Source organism: Silurus aristotelis (genome assembly GCF_946808225.1).
Source record: "Silurus aristotelis genome assembly, chromosome: 22".
NCBI classification, from domain to species: domain Eukaryota; kingdom Metazoa; phylum Chordata; class Actinopteri; order Siluriformes; family Siluridae; genus Silurus; species Silurus aristotelis.
Window position 1 is genome coordinate 10614438 of NC_139595.1, and position 19797 is coordinate 10634234.

General features: G+C 39.3%; 1 protein-coding gene across 1 annotated transcript in view; it reads right to left on the reverse strand.

The window, feature by feature from the left end:
- The window catches only part of cadm3 (cell adhesion molecule 3), a 97744-nt gene extending 80564 nt beyond the window's left edge, over window positions 1-17180 (reverse strand). Inside the window, exons 1-2 of the mRNA XM_083525974.1 lie at window positions 16941-17180; window positions 11962-12130 (exon numbers count right to left, since the gene is read on the reverse strand). Of these exons, the coding sequence (XP_083382100.1) occupies window positions 11962-12067 (106 nt within the window). The 5' untranslated portion in view covers window positions 12068-12130; window positions 16941-17180. The remainder of the gene's footprint in view (window positions 1-11961; window positions 12131-16940) is intronic.
- Between the last annotated feature and the right edge of the window lie 2617 nt (window positions 17181-19797).

Below are 19797 nucleotides of genomic sequence, written 5' to 3' on the forward strand. Positions count from 1 at the left end.
CTAGTATCCTGTTAGCCAATGTCCAGTCACTGGAGAACAAGCTTGATGACCTCAGGGCAAGGGACAAGTTCCAGACGGACATTCGGGACTGCAATCTTCTCTGCTTCACCGAGACATGGCTGAACCCAGCGCCACGCCATCCAGCCGGCCGAGTTTTTCTCGGTTTACTGCATGGACAGAACACTGGAGTCGAGAAAGTCAAGAGGAGGTGGAGTGTGTCTGATGGTGAACAACCACTGGTGCAACAACGCAAGGATCGTTCCCCTTTCAAGCTCCTCCACACCAAACCTGGAACTACTGACCATCAAATGTCGGCCCTTTTATCTACCTCGTGAATTCAGCTCGGTCATAGTCAGTGTCATTTACATTTCACCTCAAGCGGACACGGACATTGCAGTATAGGATTTACAAAAGACACTAACACTTCACCAAACACAGCATCGGGACGCTGCGCTCATTGTGGTAGGAGATTTCAACATTGCCAACCTCAAGCGCGCACTACGGAACTTTCATCGGCATATCAACTGCCCCACCAGGGGTGAAAGGACACTGGACCACTGTTACGAACCATTCAAGAACAGCTACAAGGGACCATCACATCCACCGTTTGGAAAATCGTACCATGCCGCCATCTTCCTCATGTCTGTTTACAAACAAGAGGGAGGTCACGCGCTGGACTGACCAATCAGTGGGCGCATGGGGACATGTTCAGGTGCAGCTCTGATGATGTCAACATGTTTACGGAAGCGGTTGTGAGATTCAGCGTAAAACTAGCGGATGATACGGTGCAAAAAAAACACCATCAGAACGTTTCCCAACCAGAAGCCGTGGGTGGATAAAACCATCCGCGACGCTCTGAGATTCACTCCGCTGCCTACAACACAGGGCTCACCACTGGGGACATGGACGATTACAAGGCTGCGTCCTACAGTGTTCGCAGAGCGGTGAAGGATGCAAAGCGGTGCTACGGGAGGAAACTAGAGTCACAGTTCCAACATGGTGGCTCTAGGAGCCTGTGGCAGGGACTAAGAACAATCACGGACTACAGAACACCATCTTCTAGAATGGTGAATGCAGACACTTCTCTGGCAGACAAGCTAAACATATTTTACGCTCGTTTCGAGGCTGCAGCTAACCACGCTAGAGGCGCTAGCGGCACAACCAGCATGCACGCCGAGAGAGCCGGAGAGGTGAACCATCTTGGAGCATGTTGTAAGGAGGGCAATCAAGAAAGTGAATACCAGGAAGGCAGCAGGACCAGATGGCATCACAGGTCGGGTTCTGAAAGCCTGCGCTGACCAGCTAGCACCGGTGTTCACTGAGATATTCAACTTCTCACTGAACCAGTCTGTTGTCCCCTCATGCTTCAAACAGTCCACCTTTGTTCCTGTCCCAAAGAAACCCCAGCCCGCCTGCCTTAAAGACTATCGCCCTGTAGCCTTGACATCAGTAGTGATGAAGTGCTTTGAGAGACTGGTCAAAAACTTTATTACTGCATCACTACCAGACACATTGGATCCTCTACAGTTTGCGTACCACCAGAACCGTTCTACTGAGGAGCCATTGCTCATCTCCTCCACACTACAATGAGCCACCTGGACTACAGAAAAGGGTATTATACAAAGATGCTGTTTGTGGACTACAGTTCAGCTTTTACAGTTCAGCCTGGGACTCAGCCTGCCACTGTGTCAATGGATCTCTAACTTCCTGACAGACAGACCACAAGCCGTATGGGAAGGAAAACACACCTCATCCACCCTCACCGTCAGCACTGGAGCTCCCTAGGGTTGTGTTCTGAGCCCCCTGCTGTACTCACTGTACACATATGACTGTGTGGCCATTTCCAACTCCACCACCATCATCAAGTTTGCTGAAGACACTGTTGTGGTGGACCTGACCAGGAAACACCCAGGATCTAAAAGCTGGTCACTCTCTCCATCATCACACTTCTGCAAATATTTTTTTTTTCTTTTCACACTACAACACTTTAACTCTGGACAGTCACTTTAACTGTGGACTTGCACAGTGCACTTTCTACCACACCACACCGCACACGGTCACTTTATACCACACCACACCGCACACGTTCACGTTATACCACCCCATACCGCACATGTTCACTTTATACCACACCATACCGCACACGTTCACTTTAAGGACAATCACATCAACCACCTTATGTATTTACTGTTTACTGTACATAAGCATACCCTGTATATACACTTTTGCCTATATATATCTTTATATCTTTATGTATTTTATATTTTACATAGTTTATTCTCTATATTTATCTGCCTTCTTTTTTCTTTGTTTCATTTATTCCCCCCATCCTATTCCCTCATGCTGGACAGTCGTACAAAGCATTTCACTGCATGTCGTACTCTGTATGTATGTGTATGTGACAAATAAAATTTTATTTGATTTGATTTGATTTGATTTGATTTGATTTGGATGGATGGATGGATGGATGGATGGATGGATTGGTGAATGGCAACCCATCCATCCATCCATCCATCTAAAGCTTCTTCCATCTATCCCCTATCAATCCAACCAAGTCCCCTAGTCGATCTGTTACTACATATGATCCCCAGTTTCATTTCATTATTTCTGAGGGTGTGGGCATGTATAGGGGGTGATAGTGATCTTGTACTTGGCAGTTTCTTTCTTTACTTGATGAAAATGAAAAAGATCAGGAACACATAATTGCAGAAACTAATTCTTTGTCATGATGTCATATAAGTTGAGCAAGGATATTAAGAAATGTAAAATTTTTAATATTTACTCAAGAAATGCTTTTTAATTGTTTAATTCCACTCAGCATGAACATGGCTTATTTGTCAATTCACTGAACTGTTTGAAAATTGTGAGTATTATCCTGGATTTTGCATTGCTAAAGGCCAGAAATTAAATTAATGGCACTTAATTTCCCTAGTTACTTCATATCATTCCAATTCACTTGCACTGTTGTTTTTGAATGACACAGCATCTGATACTTTTCTGGCAACACAAAGTACCAAAATACCATGAATACTGAAAGATAAAAAAAAAGATAAAAAAAAAAAAAAAGAACTGAACACCAAGATGCAAAAGCATAACAAAAAATTATTTCTATTAGAGTAAAAAAGTCCCAAAAAAAACATTTTGTTTACATTGATAGATTAAAAGATGAATTCTCTGCTTCACCAATACATTTATTTTTGCATCATCAATGCATGAGCTACATACAGAGAAGAAAATTTAAAAGTTTGAAGCCATCAAGTCACAACAACTCCAAAAATATCACTAGTTTTCAGTAATATTACATTTCAGTAACTTAAATTGTCCACTTCTCTAACAACTAAAGTGGGTTATAGCATATTTAAAAGTCACATTCTTAAAAAATTTTGATTAACTCAGATTTTTATTAAATCAGAGAACAGGAGGTACTAGCAGCCACAGATCACCAATTAATTAAAATGACTTTGAAAGGAAAATATGCCTTTTAACACCATATATCCTTTTATAACGATGAGATAATACCTGGTTTATTTCTTGTTAAATGTTGACTTCATGTCATGATTAAATAAAAAAGATGCTAGACATAAATGATTCCAGGTGGTATCAATCTAATAAGGGGCTTCCAAGAAAGATGATCTATTCCAGAAATGTACACTGGCGATCAAAATTAGAGAACAATTTATAAACAATTGAACAATTCTAAAATAATGTTCACTGCTCAACAGTTGAGGGAGTTTTTGTCCTGTCTATACCATGCTACCAGAACACCTTTTCCACAAAATAACTAAGGCATTTAAAAAAAAAACATTATTTTGCAGAAAACACACTGATCAAAATTAGAGAACACTTTCAGATACCCCCCAGTTATTGGTGTTAATCTGGTACCTGGTGCTAATTTCCTTGATTATCTGTCAACCCCTATTTAACTGGCAGCCTAACTTCCAGTGTCACTGACTCTGCAAGATGGTGGGCCGTTCTAAATTGACTGAAAGCCTCCGGCAGCAGGTTGTCCAGATGAAGGCCAAAGGGATGACCCTATCAGCCATAGCAAGACAAGTTGGTCATTCCAAATCTGTGATTTCAAGAATATTGAATCTTTACAACATCACAAACTCATTCAAGTCCGCCAAGAAGGTTGGTATTTCATGGAAGACAAATACAAAAGAGGACAGGATACTGCGGAGGATCTCAATGGGCAATCGTTTCCACACTCCAGCTGGAATTGATCTCCAGTTCAGCGCTGAACAGGGTAAGGATCTGTCTCGTCATGCAGTGTCTCGACGTTTAAGAGCATTTGGACTGAAAGCCCACTCTGCAGTGACCAAACCTCTTATTAGCAGAAAGAATCAAAAGGCTAGACTAAGCTTTGCTGAGGAGCAAAGACAGAGGAGAACTGGTCCAAAGTTCACTTCAGTGATGAAAGCAAGTTTAATTTATTTGGGTCCGATGGGAATCGTTATGTTCAGCGACAAACTGGAGAAAGACTGAACCCAAAGTGTGTAAAGAAGTCAGTGAAAAGTGGAGGAGGAAGTGTCATAGTTTGGGGCATGTTTTCTGCAGCAGGAGTTGTGCCTCTTATACAGCTACATGGCAGAGTGAATGCAAATGTTTATCAGAACCTTCTTCAACAACATATGGTTTCTTCCCTGCGTTCATCGCCTAATCAGCCCGCAGTGTTCATGCAGGACAACGCTCCATGTCACACAGCAAAACGGGTAAAGCAGTTCCTTGAAACTGAAAAGATTGAAATAATAACATGGCCTGCCCAGAGTCCTGATCTCAACCCAATAGAGAACCTCTGGAAAATCCTTGGCGACAAAGTTATGGCCAAGAAACCCACTACAGTCACCGAACTGTGGAGGAGACTGGAAGAAGAGTGGACCAAAATCACACCGGAGCAGTGTGAGAGACTAGTGCTGTCCTGTGGCCGCAGATGTGCTAAAGTCATTCAGAGCAGAGGCCTGTACACTTCCTACTAATTGCTGACTGTGGTAACCTTCAGAAAATTTTGTTGTAATCTTTTTCCATGCTACAGTCATTGCTGTTCTCTAATTTTGATTAGTGTGTTTTCAGCAAAATAATGTTTTTTTTGGAAACGCCTTTAGTTATTTTGTGGAAAAGGTGTTCTGGTAGCATGGTATAGACAGGACAAAAACTCCTTCAACTGTTGAGCAGTGGAGATGACATTATTTCAGAATTGTTCAATTGTTTATAAATTGTTCTCTAATTTTGATCGCCAGTGTATATTTAAAAAATTCCAATTTCACTTGATGAACCACTATTGATGTGATTCGAGTGAAATAATTACTTTGTTGCATTCTTGGGAAAAATAGCATTGAATAGATAATTGCTCATCTTCAAATTCAACATGCTGTTACTTAAAAGAACATTTCAACTGCTGAACATGCTCTTATGTCCTTGGCAGAAGTAAAAAAAGTTAATAAAAAAATGTGAATTTTGTCATACAAACAATATAGTTGTACAACAGCAATTTAAATACCATACTAACTTCACTAGTGATATGTTGTCATCTATTCCTATGACTTGCTATATACAAACTAATTCTCTCATATAATAAACCATTTACAAAGATGTTTACTGCTACTATGTAATGCTTACAGGGACTGTGTAAAAATTAACCCCATACACAATGACCAGTGCCATCACATTGCATGCATGCTTAGGTTCTTAATACTGTACTGAATCACAAGCTGCTTCATTATTAGATTACTGATCATGCACTAAGATGCACATTATATTATCTCAGAAGGAATGACAGGCTCCCTAATTCATGTCCCTAATGGCAGATAGTCAAATGTGCTGTGAAAACACTCAGACCGCTTATGTTCACAACGACAAGCACTTCACATCCACATATATCTCACATGACTAAACCTCCTGTGGAGTATGGCAGGATATTTGCCAATAGCAAAAAAAACTGTTACCACTAAGCAGTTTAAACTGCACCAGACCTTTCTCAACCTTTTCACACTGATGATTCATTGATTAACAGGTATGTTCTGTTATACTGTCAAAGAACTAATGAAAACTATTAAAAATAATCATAAAACATAAACGTAAACAAATCTGAATACAGAAAATATTAAACACAATCTTTAATATTTAACCAAGGCAGGCAATGTTAATAAATAAAAAAAGCAGATTCCAGCAAAGTTTCAGTATATCTCATTATTAATTGCTACACATTGAGTGTCTTGCATACATACAATATAAAGCAAAAAATAGGCGCACATCTTTCACACCCATGCCCACCCCTTCACTTCTTTAAAATAGGGTAGTTTCGGATTTTACAGTCCCCTTCAAAAGCATTAGTAAACAAATGACATTTTTTCATTTCCTGAAATGTCTTGCTGTTTTAACAAACTTATGATATGGCACCGTCTGATCCCACCAATCAGAAATATTGAACTTTGAGATTGACAGTTGTTTTTTGATGCCCAGGTGTTTTTTGATGCCCAGGTGTGTCCTGTTCATTGTTTAAAACAGAGTTGTCTAAGAAAGAAAAGTAACATTTTTAAAGATGAGAAAAGAGAGCTTATTGATCACATTCATTTGACAAGCATAGGGCATAGCCAGTACAACATTTTTAAATGTTCTGAAATAGAAAAATATACTAACAACCAGCTATGGAATAGTCTGCTAAGAAAACCACCAGAAAATGATTACGAAATTTATGAAAGCTATGAAAAAAAAATAATAATAAATTACAATTAACTTAGATTTAACTGCTACCAAAGTGCTAAATTGGCCAACATATTGGTAGAGAAATGGACCTGTTCATGATTGACATATAAGCTCATTGGACAAGTAGGGTGGAGGTAGTGTTATACCTTGGACTTGCATGGTCACCTCTGGAACAGGCTCACTAATCTTTACTGAAGTGAGTCATGATGGTAGCAGCAGAATGAAATCACGGGTCTAGAGAAACATTTCTTCTGGCAGTTTACAGAGAATCACATCCAATCTTATTAGAAGGGAACTTCATTATGCAATGAGACAATGACACAAAACACAACTGCCAACACAACAAAGGACTTCATCAGGGAAATAAGTAGAAGGTTTTAGACTGGCCAAGTCAATCCCCAGACCTTAACCTAATTGCGAATGTATTTCGCATGCTAAAGAGGTGACTAAAGGAAAAAAAACACCAAAACAAACAAAAGAAGCTGTGGTTTGCAAATGTCAGTGGGCTTGATGCAGTTATTGCAAACTAGGGATATGTCAACCAATATAATTTTTTATTTAAAATACTTTTGCTCCCATAAAAAAGTTAGTCTGCCACCTCCTTTAAATCCTATGGTAAATAAAACAAAAATCTGTTCTCATGTTCATTTTTATTTTTTTTTTATCTCAAACCCAAATATTTGTAGTGCTTAAAAAAAAAAACAATTGAATTTACTTTGCTTTTTTAAAAGTTTCTGAGGTGTCTGTATGCCATGAGCTGGGGTGTAAGTGCTATATTCACTGTTTTCCCTGTGGTGAATTAACCACCAAGCACTGTGACCAAAAGCAATCTCAACGTTATTTGGTCCAAACTAACAAAGAAGCAACATATTGTATCTGTACAGCCAGAAAATGCCCAAATGTAATTATGACACATGCTACAATGACATACATAAATTAAGGAACCCTTAGACTCCTGAGCCATTTGGTAAGAATTCTCCTACCAAAGATCTGGGGATCTATATTTCATCATTAGATTACTGACTCTTCAGGAATAGTGTGGTAGTAAGCTTGGAGGTCCTCTACATTCATGAAGTTACTATGCCAGTGACTAGAAACAACAGCAAATATCCCAGGAATTAATTACCTCTAATTTAGTCCAAATTGTATTTCAGGTAAGTCAGATGCTTGAAAGATGTCTTTTGGGATTTCATGTAATAAAATAACAATGTAAAATTGAGTTGTGATCTTTATTTATTAAGCATTATCCTGACAAACCTAAAGATTGCAGTAGAGTGTCACAGATCACCATTGCAAACCCATGCCAAGTCACATAGCCAAAATTTAAGATGTTTCCAATATTTAAATATTCTGATGGTTTTTGATCTTCTTCAGAACACTCCTCTAAATATGTGTACTGAACTGGTCACCCACACATGCTGATGCCATACACAGAGTGAGTTTACAAAAATCACCTGGAACAGTAGATAAAGAAAATATGTGTATTTTTAAGATTGTCTGATAGGTGAAAACTAGCTTGAAAGAAAGATGAATGCAGCTGCCTTACAGCTCTAGGGTCCTGGTTTAGTTCTGAACTCAGATATCAGTCTGTTTAACATGTTCTGTCTGTCATTAGTTGCTCCGCTAAATATGTGTATATGCAGTCTGGCTACACTAAACTGCCGTGTGACCATGTTTGTAAATGATACAATGATACTAAGATAGACTGGCATCTCCTCATGGTTCAATTGTCTTGTCTTTTTAACATTTTTACTAGGATTAGTTCTGGATCTGCTGTGACCAGGATAAAGCACTTTCTGATTTTGGATTAATAAATGCAAAAATAAAAGTTGCACTAATGAACAACCAGAACCATATACAGTGCCTTGCAAAAGTATTGACCCCCTTGACATTTTTTCTATTTTGTTGCCTTACAACTTGGAATTAAAATTTATTTTTATTTGGATTTCATGTAATGGACATACACAAAATAGTCCAAATTGGTGAAGTGAAATGAAAAAAATTACTTGTTTCAAAAAATTCTGAAAAATAAATAACGGAAAAGTGGTGCGTGCATATGTATTCACCCCCTTTGCTATTAAGCCTCTAAATAAGATCTGGTGCAACCAATTACCTTCAGAAGTCATGTAATTACTTAGATTGCACACAGGTGGACTTTATTTAAGTGTCACATGATCCCAGTATATATATATATATATATATATATATATATATATATATATATATATATATATATATATATATATATATATACACCTGTTCTGAAAGGCCCCAGAGTCTGCAACACCACTAAGCAAGGGGCACCACCAAGCAAGCGGCACCATGAAGACCAAGGAGCTCGCCAAACAGGTCAGGGTTGTAGAGATCAGGGTTGGGTTATAAAAAAATATCCAAAACTTAGAACATCCCACAGAGCACCATTAAAGCCATTATTAAAAAATGGAAAGAATATGGCACCACAACAAACCTGGCAAGAGAGGGCCGCCCACCAAAACTCACGGACCAGGCAAGGAGGGCATTAATCAGAGAGGCAACAAAGAGACCAAAGATAACCCTGAAGGAGCTGCAAAGCTCCACAGCGGAGATTGAAGTATCTGTCCATAGGACCACTTTAAGCCGTACACTCCACAGGGCTGGGCTTTACGGAAGAGTGGCCATTGCTTAAAGAAAAAAATAAGCAAACACGTTTGGTGTTCGCCAAAAGGCATGTGGGAGACTCCCCAAACATATGGAAGAAGGTACTCTGGTCAGATGAGACTAAAATTGAGCTTTTTGCCCATCAAGGAAAACGCTATGTCTGGCACAAACTCAACACCTCTCATCACCCCGTGAACACCATCATGCTGTGGGGATGTTTTTCATCAGCAGGGACTGGGAAACTGGTCAGAATTTAAGGAATGATGGATGGCGCTAAATACAGGGAAATTCTTGAGGGAAACCTGTTTCAGTCTTCCAGAGATTTGAGACTGGGACGGAGGTTCACCTTCCAGCAGGACAATGACCCTAAGCATACTGCTAAAGCAACACTCGGGTGGTTTAAGGGGAAACATTTAAATGTCTTGGAATGGCCTAGTCAAAGCCCAGACCTCAATCCAATTGAGAATCTGTGGTATGACTTAAAGATTGCTGTACACCAGCGGAACCCATCCAACTTTAAGGAGCTGGAGCAGTTAGTAGATACATACCCCAAGAGACTTGCAGCTGTAATTGCTGCAAAAGTTGGCTCTACAAAGTATTGACTTTGGGGGGGTGAATAGTTATGCACGCTCAAGTTTTCTGTTTTTTTGTCTTATTTCTTGTTTGTTTCACAATAAAAAATATTTTGCATCTTCAAAGTGGTAGGCATGTTGTGTAAATCAAATGATACAAACCCCCAAAAAATCCATTTTAATTCCATGTTGTAAGACAACAAAATAGGAAAAACGCCAAGGGGGGTCAATACTTTTGCAAGGCACTGTAGTTGCTCCCTATGACTCAGGCACTTGCCAGTTGAATTGTGCTAGTTTATCTTGATAGCTTTTTTTTTTTTTTTTTTTTTATCTTTCAGCTCAATACTCGAACTCTAATCTGCTCCTGGAGTATAAAGCACGGTAAGAACTGGTGAAGGAATTCACAAGGGAAAACAAATGCTATATCAGTTGGTGTTTGGCAGAAAGAAAACATCCTCTGTTTATGTATTGATGGCTGAAAACTCTGATTGCCACTGCTTGTTCAGAATACTTGAAAGCTGCCAGTGGTTATATATCCAGGACTAGGCATGGAATATCATCAATGGGTTATGGCATTTTGGTCAGAATACCTGACAGTTCTACGGGATTCATCGATTTCAGGTTATTAACCTAGTAATGTGGAAAGGGTCCCTGGTGGTCTAGTGGTTCGGATGGGGCGCGCTCATCGCTGCCGCCCGGGTTCGATCCCCAGTCAGGGAACCAACCCCAGCCACTCTTAGTGCTGGTCCCAAGCCCGGATAAATAGGGAGGGTCGCGTTTGGAAGGGCATTCAGCATAAAAAAACCGTGCCAAATCAAACATGCGAATGATCCGCAGTGGCGACCCCTAATGGGAGAAGCCGAAAGTAAGTTTTACCTAGTAATGTGGAATTTAGTGTCGCATGGAATGGACAACCCTCATTATGAATGCTGGTCCATCTAAACAACGTGGTGTGATATACAAGATTTTTCAGAAACATTAAAGAGAGAATTTCAATTATTGTTAGGTCTTTTACAGTCAGAATAAAGTGTTAATAAATAATGTTGTGCTGAAGTAAGTGTCTGGAAACTAGAAAGAAATTAGACATCTGCTTGGGTTTTGCCCACAGATAAGCACAAAATATTGCATATTTACTCATGTCAATCTCCAGGATACCACAAGCTAAGCCTAGAATGGATGGCATGCCTGAGAACGAAATTCACAACAAAGGGTACCAAAAAATGCAGACATCAGCAAATAAATCACATGAAAACATTTTCATCCACCCAACAAAACTGAAATCCATTTCATTGGGTGGCCAATGGGGAAAGTAACAACTACAAAAATAATCTCAAAGTATAAAATCTAACATTGTGAATACAGTGCACAGTGATATGATTTTGAAAATGTATCTCCCAGCATACAGAATATTAACATAAGCCAAATAAACACAACCAGTACTTGCTGCATACTAACAGTATGTGCTGTGTATTCTGGTCTATAATAGAGGTAGAGATTCAGAAATAGGAGCCAGAATTGTGTTAACAAAAAATAGCAATCAGGTAAAAAATGTTTTTGTAAATAAAGTACAATTGAAAAAAAAATTTATTTATATATATATATATATATATATATATATATATATATACTGTATATCAATTTCCATATGTATGAAGACTTTTGCCACATATACTGTATATACGTTGTGCCAATAAAGCAAATTGCAACTGTATTTAAATTAGAAAATAAAGATTAGCACTCATCTGCTGTTAAAGTAAGAATGCACATGAGCTCTAGTGGCCATTTAAGCCCAAGACACAAAACAGGGTTAAAATAGGCAAACTGTGTGTGCCATAGCAAGAAAAAAAATATAAAGAAGGAACACAAGATATCTGAAGAACATGAACGGTGTTGCAGTGAGATTTATGAGACTGTATGAGCTAAAATTCCTTTGGAAGTGTGAAAGGGAAGTCCTATGTGTTTATTAACGGCTCTATGAATCTCTTGGTTTAACCGAACAATTAAAAACATGAAAGAGTGGACAGAAAAAACAAGATGAATACTTTCTTACCATACATGGAGTTGCTCTGAATGGAAGCCACAAGAAGCAGCAGGGTAATGACTGTAGACAGTGGGAATGACGAAAATGCCATATTCACTTGTAAAAATTCTCTCATCCGTCTGTCCGTTACACTGGAACCTTGTAAAAACTGAAGGTGCAATGCTCACTGAAAGGCTACCTATACAGAACAGGAACAGGGAACACATAAAACCAACATATATTAGTGAATTCAGTTTGCTGGTCAGTTGTTGGTGCACTCTTACAAAAACAGACACAGACACACGCACAAACATACACATTCATTTTGACATAATCATGAACTGTCTCAGAGATTCCATCGATCTTTCTGTATCACGTGCTATGTGTGTGGTGGCGCAGCATTCAAATCTCAGTGCCTAAAACATGAAGCCTAAAGTCTTTTACAAAAAGAATTATGATTTTAAAGGTCATGATTTTATTAGTTACAACACATAATTAACCACACTCAAATCTGTTTTTCTTCAACAGAAAATAAAAAATGTGCAGCAATGTAAATCATTGTTAAAGTAATTCCAAATCGACATCTTCTAATCTGCTCAGGTTTACAGTAAATAAAACAAAATATGGAAAATGGGACATAAAGCAAGACAGGATATTGGTGTTTTCAAAAAACAATACATTGATACATTTTTCAAAGCAGATGGAATTTTATAAAGAGCATCAGAGATTGACTTGTACGTTGTTTGTGCCTTATTTTGTAAATCCTGTGGTTAGGAGACATCTGTGGATTGATTTAGTTAAAGTTAATCTATTCAGTCTTACTACTATTCTTTTTACTTCAAAGAGCTAAACAATGTTTAAAAAACTTTTTTTGGCTGATATACAAACTAAAACAAAAACTGTTCTATGATAAAAAAAATGTATTATTTTATTTTTTACTTGAAATGTGGTTAAAGAAATCCTGCAATCAATATTAACAAACAATTTGGCAGACTGTCTTTTGTGGTCAGTTTATTAGTTACGTGAATTATATCATTGTCTAACTATTACTCTAGCTACTACTTATTTAATAGAATTAAGGTTAAAAACATACTTCTGAATGAGAGATGGGAGAGATTGCAATGTCTAAAAAACTTTACACCCTGATTATGAACATACCATCACAGAACTTTAGCAAAGTGTGCCTGGGTCAAGGAAATCAGAGTTAATGCTGTAGTATATATCTTTTATGTAACATTTAACAAAATACAACAGCACACCTTCATTTTGTTGAGATCTTGTGAAGTCCATGCCTTGAGTCAAAGCTATTTTGGCAGAAAAAGTAGGACCCGCACAATATTAGGCAGGTGGTTTGAATGTTACCAGTGGAGGGTTTGTGTGTGCTTGTGTTTTGTGACCTGTTACCTGTTTTGAAAGTGCTCTAACCTTAGCCAATATAATTTGGCCCTTGTCAAAGTTCAGATCCTTGCTTATATTATGGGGAGGTCGGTGCTTAGTGGTTAAGTCATTGAACTATAGATTCAAAGGTCATGAGTTCCCAGCCACACTAAGTTACCACTCCTGGGCCTCTTAGCTTAACCCCATAGCTGCTCAGTTGTAATAAGAAAAATGTAAGTCGCTCTGTATAAATGCGTCTGTCAATTGTCACAAATGTAATATCATCCAGTGTGTGTGTGTATATATATATATATATATATATATATATATATATATATATATATATATATATATATATATATATATATATATATATATATATATATATATATATATGTATATATATAGGGGGAGTGGTGGCTCCAGCGGTTAAGGTGCTGGGTTACCGATCGGAAGGTCGGGGGTTCAAGCCCCGGTATCGCCGTGCTGCCACTCTTGGGCCCTTGAGCAAGGCCCTTAACCCTCTATGCTCCAGGGGACCCTTACGAGAAAAATAAATCAAGGACCGTGACGTTGGATCGACGTGGGGCCGCCTTCCCGTGGGCTCACCACCTGCAGGAGGGACCGTAAGAGACCGGTGCTGAGAGGATTGGGCAGCAGTCGAAGGCGGGGGCCTTGACAGCCCGATCCCTGGACATGGAGAAGTGTCTGGGGAATCTGCTTAGACTGCTGCCCCCGCGACCCGAATTACGAATAAGCGGGGGAAGATGAAATGAAATATATATATATATATATATATATATATATATATATATATATATATATATACATTTATATATATATATATATATTTAGGGCTGTCAAAATTAAATATAATCCACTTAACTGTTCTACTTATTTCATCATACTTTAACAAATGTCTTAATTCCTTTTATCCTTCATTTATTCACTCCCCTGATATGTGGAATTGTCAGGATTTTCTCCTTTTAAGAGAAATTCTTGAAGCTGGATATAAAATGCAAAATAATCTATAGCACAGGCGTTGCTGCTAGCAACTTAGTGGCTAGCGGCTAACGCCAGCCCTATGGATTCTTTAGCATTTTCATGCATGCGCAAAACAAATCTAATTTCCGATATGGAGTACATAGCCACAGACACTATCTTTTTTATACCCCTGGAATTGATGTGTATGTTTTCATGTTTAATAATAATAATAATAATAATAATAATAATAATAATAATAAAATACACTCAAAGAGCGAGGCGGAGACTAAACAAACTTAAAATAAACCGTCACTTAATACAATACTGAAGAAACTTAGAATTGACTGTGAATATATTCCGCATGTAAAAATTTTTGCATTCGGTGCACAACTGTACCGAATTGAAAGCCTTTTAACAAAAGATTTTGGTTAAAATACGTGCACCGTTACACCCCTAGTGTGTGTGTGTATATATATATATATATATATATATATATATATATATATATATATATATATATATATATATATATATATATAAAGCTCAAATACCACTGACTGACTCACTCACTCATCACGAAATCTCAAAAACCACTGAATGGATTGCAATGAAATTTGGAACATACCTTCCTCTTGAGTCTTAGGTGCTCACTAAGAAAGGGTTTTGAAAAATTCGCCCTGGATCGCGGCTAACTCGCGAAAAACGCGATTTTCTCACGCATTGTAAACTCTTCGAAATAACATTACGGATCCTAATGAAACTTACTACATTGTTTCTTATTAGATGTTAGATGCACGATAAAAATTATTTTCAAAGTAGTTTGCCCTGTATCGGTACTACAAAGGGGTAGTACGTTATTTGTTGACGTTACGTTCTGATCTCTGATCATCCAGTCCTGCTCAGTGCTTACTGCTTATTGCCATATTGCTTAGCGTTCTGCCTTCCGTAGCGAAGCACGGGTACTTCCAGCTAGTATATATATATATATATATATATATATATATATATATACACACACACAAAGAAAGTGAGAGACAGAGAGAAAGATACCTTAACCCTAGGTAGACTGATAGACTGATAGAGCTAGTACAATAATCTGAGCAGTGAAGAAGAGGGACAATTATTCTTTATTATTAATTCATCTATGTGTTTCTACAAAAAGCTTCATATAATTATCTAATTACCAAAGCATTAGATAATTAATCAACAAACATTTCCTTAAATTCGTTTATCATGTGATCCCAGACAGGCTTTTTCGCCACAACCCCAATATCAATCTGTGCACTGTTTTACACACTTATGGGTCACAAGTATAAGTTCCTTGTACAGTAAAACAAATACCAATATCGTTCAGTTTATTACTCCAGATTCTGTCTAATAATTCTAAAGATGCACTTGAATTTGACACTGTATTTTGATCCATGCAGAAATAAAGTGCTTCAACACGATTTTTGGCATTTCAGGTGTTTTTGTTCCTGTCACTGATAGAACTGATAGTACCTGCAATTATTTGGTGTCCCCATTGTCTGCTATTGTTGCAAGTTGTCGCAACTCTGCGCTGGTGATGCATTCGTTATCCAACAGAATTGGCAATTTGAATCTAAGGACATACTATGACCGATTTGTCAAATAATAAAAAGGGACGTTTTACAGGAGCTCAAATTCATCTATGGGTGGGGAACTAGAGTGAATTCCTGCATTCAATCGTTTACAACATGAGAAACCTGTCGCCACTCAGTATCCACCCCGAGCAACCTCATAAGACAGAGGCCACACACGCACACACACACGGGCCTTGCCACGCGCGCAATATTGTAGTCAGCACACAGAGGCTGCTAGACACGAGGGCCATAACACACACTCGTGAGTACGCACAAACGCACTAAGGGCTGGGCAATGGCGTTTCCACTTGTATTCCTCAGCGCGGATGTCTGCTATAGCGTTTCCCACGGGGCAAATGTTTGTTGTTATTCCGTGATTTGCGTAAACAGTGTGCACAGAGCGAAAAAATGAGAGATCGCAATGCAACTTGTTTTCTGCCGAAACAGACCCACCCGTTATGGCTCTCTCTCTCTCTCTCTCTCTCTCTCTCTCTCTCTCTCTCCATACTCACACTGTCCCAATCCCCCGCTGCGCAGCAGCCCCTCGGTCCTGCCGGTGGGCTACCGGGAGCGCCCCGCCGACACGCGGCAAACAGAAGCAGGTGCGCACAGCGCGAGCTCCCCAATGCAGAAATAGAGGCAGAAGACGGATGGTAGCTCACGAAGGGAAATGAGAGATGGGAGGGGAAGGGAGGGAAGGAGAGAGAAGCAGAGAGAAGGGCAGCGGCAACCAGCCCCAGAACAGTAAGCATACAGACTTACCTATCAGCACAGCCTCCGCCCGTACTTCATAACCACCAGAAAGGTGTTTTTGGTGTGTCAGTAAGGATGCACGAGCATTCCACAACACCAGAGCGCGCGTCTGGGTGTAACGTGAATCACTGACGGTTATTTGGAAGAAAAATAATGACGCGGCCGATAATAAAAGAAAATAACAGATACTGACATCTAAATTTTTGCATTAGGTTTTGGACGCGCGCGCGCGTGTGTGTGTGTGTGTGTGTGTATATGTTCAGTGGGAAAAAATGGAACAGCTTCTATACGCACCCAGATGCTCTGCCCGTGAAGCGCCGTTCTCTGCGTTCTGGATCTCTGCACACTGATGGTGTTCACGTTAAGGTCCGACTCACGCGTCCCTTCGTGATGTCTTTTCTCCTGTTTTATTTTTTTTGTGTGTGCCTTTTTTACCGTCTCTAACGGATACCGTGTACTGCAGCAAAACACGGTCCGACTGAAAGAAGACAGAAGCTGGGAGAAGGTAAGGGAGGGGAGGGGTATGGCGAGCGACGGGGGGAGGGGGGGGGGAGGAGAGGGGATTTTAATACGATTTGGCCCGTACCATTCGGATAACAGGGCCAAAGAGAGATGGAGAGAGAGAGAGAGAGAGAGAGAGAGAGAGAGAGAGAGAGAGAGAGAGAGAGAGAGAGAGAGAGATGGAGTTATAGAGGGACGGAGAGTCCTATTAGTATTATAAGTATTATTATTATTATTGTTGTTGTTGTTGTTGTTGTTGTTGTTGTTGTTGTTGTTGTTGTTCTAGTTGTTGATTTTTTTGTAACAAATAGTAGACAGAAAGAACCCCGAGGTCTTTTCCATGATCATCGCAGTGGGATGTCCAAGTTTCAACACATGGAGTGGAAAAATGCGGAGCAAGAGCATATTAAGGGGTGTCACCGCCTAATTATAAAATCCCCTCCAAATGTACTGAATAGACAAGGCTAATTCTGTTGCTGTTGACATACATTGGATCCATTTGGTTTGGATTTTAAAAGATGCATGTCAGAGGAAATCCTCACGTGTTTAGAAATGGAATATTTGATGGCAGACCACAACAATATTTAATTGTATATAATTTTATTGCAATAACTGCATGAATCTGACGACCCACTGACATTACTAAAATTGTTGCATTCTTTGTTTATGGTGCATTTTGGGTTTATATACTCTTAAATTTATTCTGCTGCTAAAAACATGATCTACATCATCAATAAAAACTAATGATCGCATTCCTAGGGCATCCATCCTCTACCTCCCTCATGCTTGTCCAATGCGCCAGTACCAGTGCGTGTTATTTGGATCATGAGTCAATCCTTTCTTTTCTGAGATGTAGGCCTTTCTGTCACGTTGAAAGAGGTTAACAAAGATCTTGCGTTTCTTTCAGTTCTGGTATGGTTCCAGAATGGTGTATTGGTATATATATGGTATATTCATATTTATTTATTTATTTATTTATTTATTTATTTATTTTTGTAATAAATGCCACATTCAATGATATTTAGTGCTATCATTGTTTAAACAATCACTCTAACATTGCATGCTGAGGCAACAAGAAACCCCTGTCAGTCACATGTTCAAGCATTTTCGATTGCTAGTGAGTTTAAAAGATGGCATGTTCTAAGATGTTAACTAGCCTAGAAGTAAATTCCCATCTGCTGTCTCATATTCCTTCTTTGATTTGCTCAAATATGTGGAGCTATAGAAATATTAGACCTGACGGCCTGAGATTAGACCTGGGATAGCAAGTTTTATTTATTTTAACAGTGGAAACTGCCAGTGTGTCCTTGTGCCACCCATGTGACCACGCCACTGGATTAGACGTTACTGGCCCGGGAGACGCGCGGGATCAGAATGAGAGGTGTGGAGGAAGGAGGGAGTAAATGGCCGCGAGAGGATTAGGATTAGGATTAGTTTTGCACGCGGATTACGCGTTGTGTGGTGCGAGGTTAAATATAGACGCTCGCAAGAAAGACAGGGAGTCGAGCTGCTGCAAACCTGCGCCAACAACCGGAGCAGGAGGGCGGGACTTATGAGCCTCGAACCAACGACCTCAGAGTTCAGGCGAGATAGACCCACCTGAGTCCCGTTTGTAATTTCCGTTATCGTCCTTCTCCGGCATCAGATGCATTTTTTTTTTTTTTGCATTTATTTATAGAGATTAGATAAAGGCTGATAGAGCGACGTAATCTTCTCGCCAGAGTCACAAAGTGTATCATATAGTGACAAGCGGTAAACATGCTTACACGAGAATAGGAGTACAGTGTTATCATCTTAGCGCGTTCACGGGTGTCGCTCTGCGCTCTGTTATCAGGATCAGCGCGATCGCGCAGCTCGGAATCAGAGCGCGCATCAGCTGATCCGGGCTTCGTGGAAAGAGGCAGTTACGTCATTCAGTAACGGGGGATACAGGAAGCATATTCAGTCCCGCTTCATGGGGTTTCTTTCTATTACGGCTAAAAAAAAATAGAATAGGAATGTTCTGAAATGAAAAACAAAAACACATTTGTTTAATAAAAATACAATCATTATGTAATATATCGATCTCTTGTTTGCATTTATGTACAACAAATGACGACATTCTCTGCAGACCAGGGGATGTCTGCACGGTATTCTGGACAGGTGTGGTTTTCTCTCTCTCTCTGTCTGTCTGTCTCTCTGTGTGTGTGTGTGTGTGTGTGTGTGTGTGTGTGTGTGTGTGTGTGTGTGTGTGTGTGTGTGTGTGTGTGTGTGTGTGTGTGTGTGTGTAAGCATGTTTTTAGCAGACTTGGAAGGGCAAAAACGAGAGCTTGGCGCTGATGAAGTGAGGAGACCAGCTCAGTTATCCATTTAAATGAATTTTGTGAATCTAAGGTCAGGCATAATTGCATCGTATCGACACAACACTGCGATCACGCTCGAATTTTTTTCTTTTCCGAGATCATTCTGAGATCTTATATGAAAGCGAGTATGAGATTGTTATGTGACTCCACACCAAATGGGCAAAACTGTAGAATACTTTTATGGCTGAAATAATAGGAATGATTAGGCCATTATTTTTCATTAGGTATATGGACAGTGAAATATGAATACATACAAATGTAACCGAATACATAAATCAGTGAATAAACCTATAGTAGTTCTGGATGAA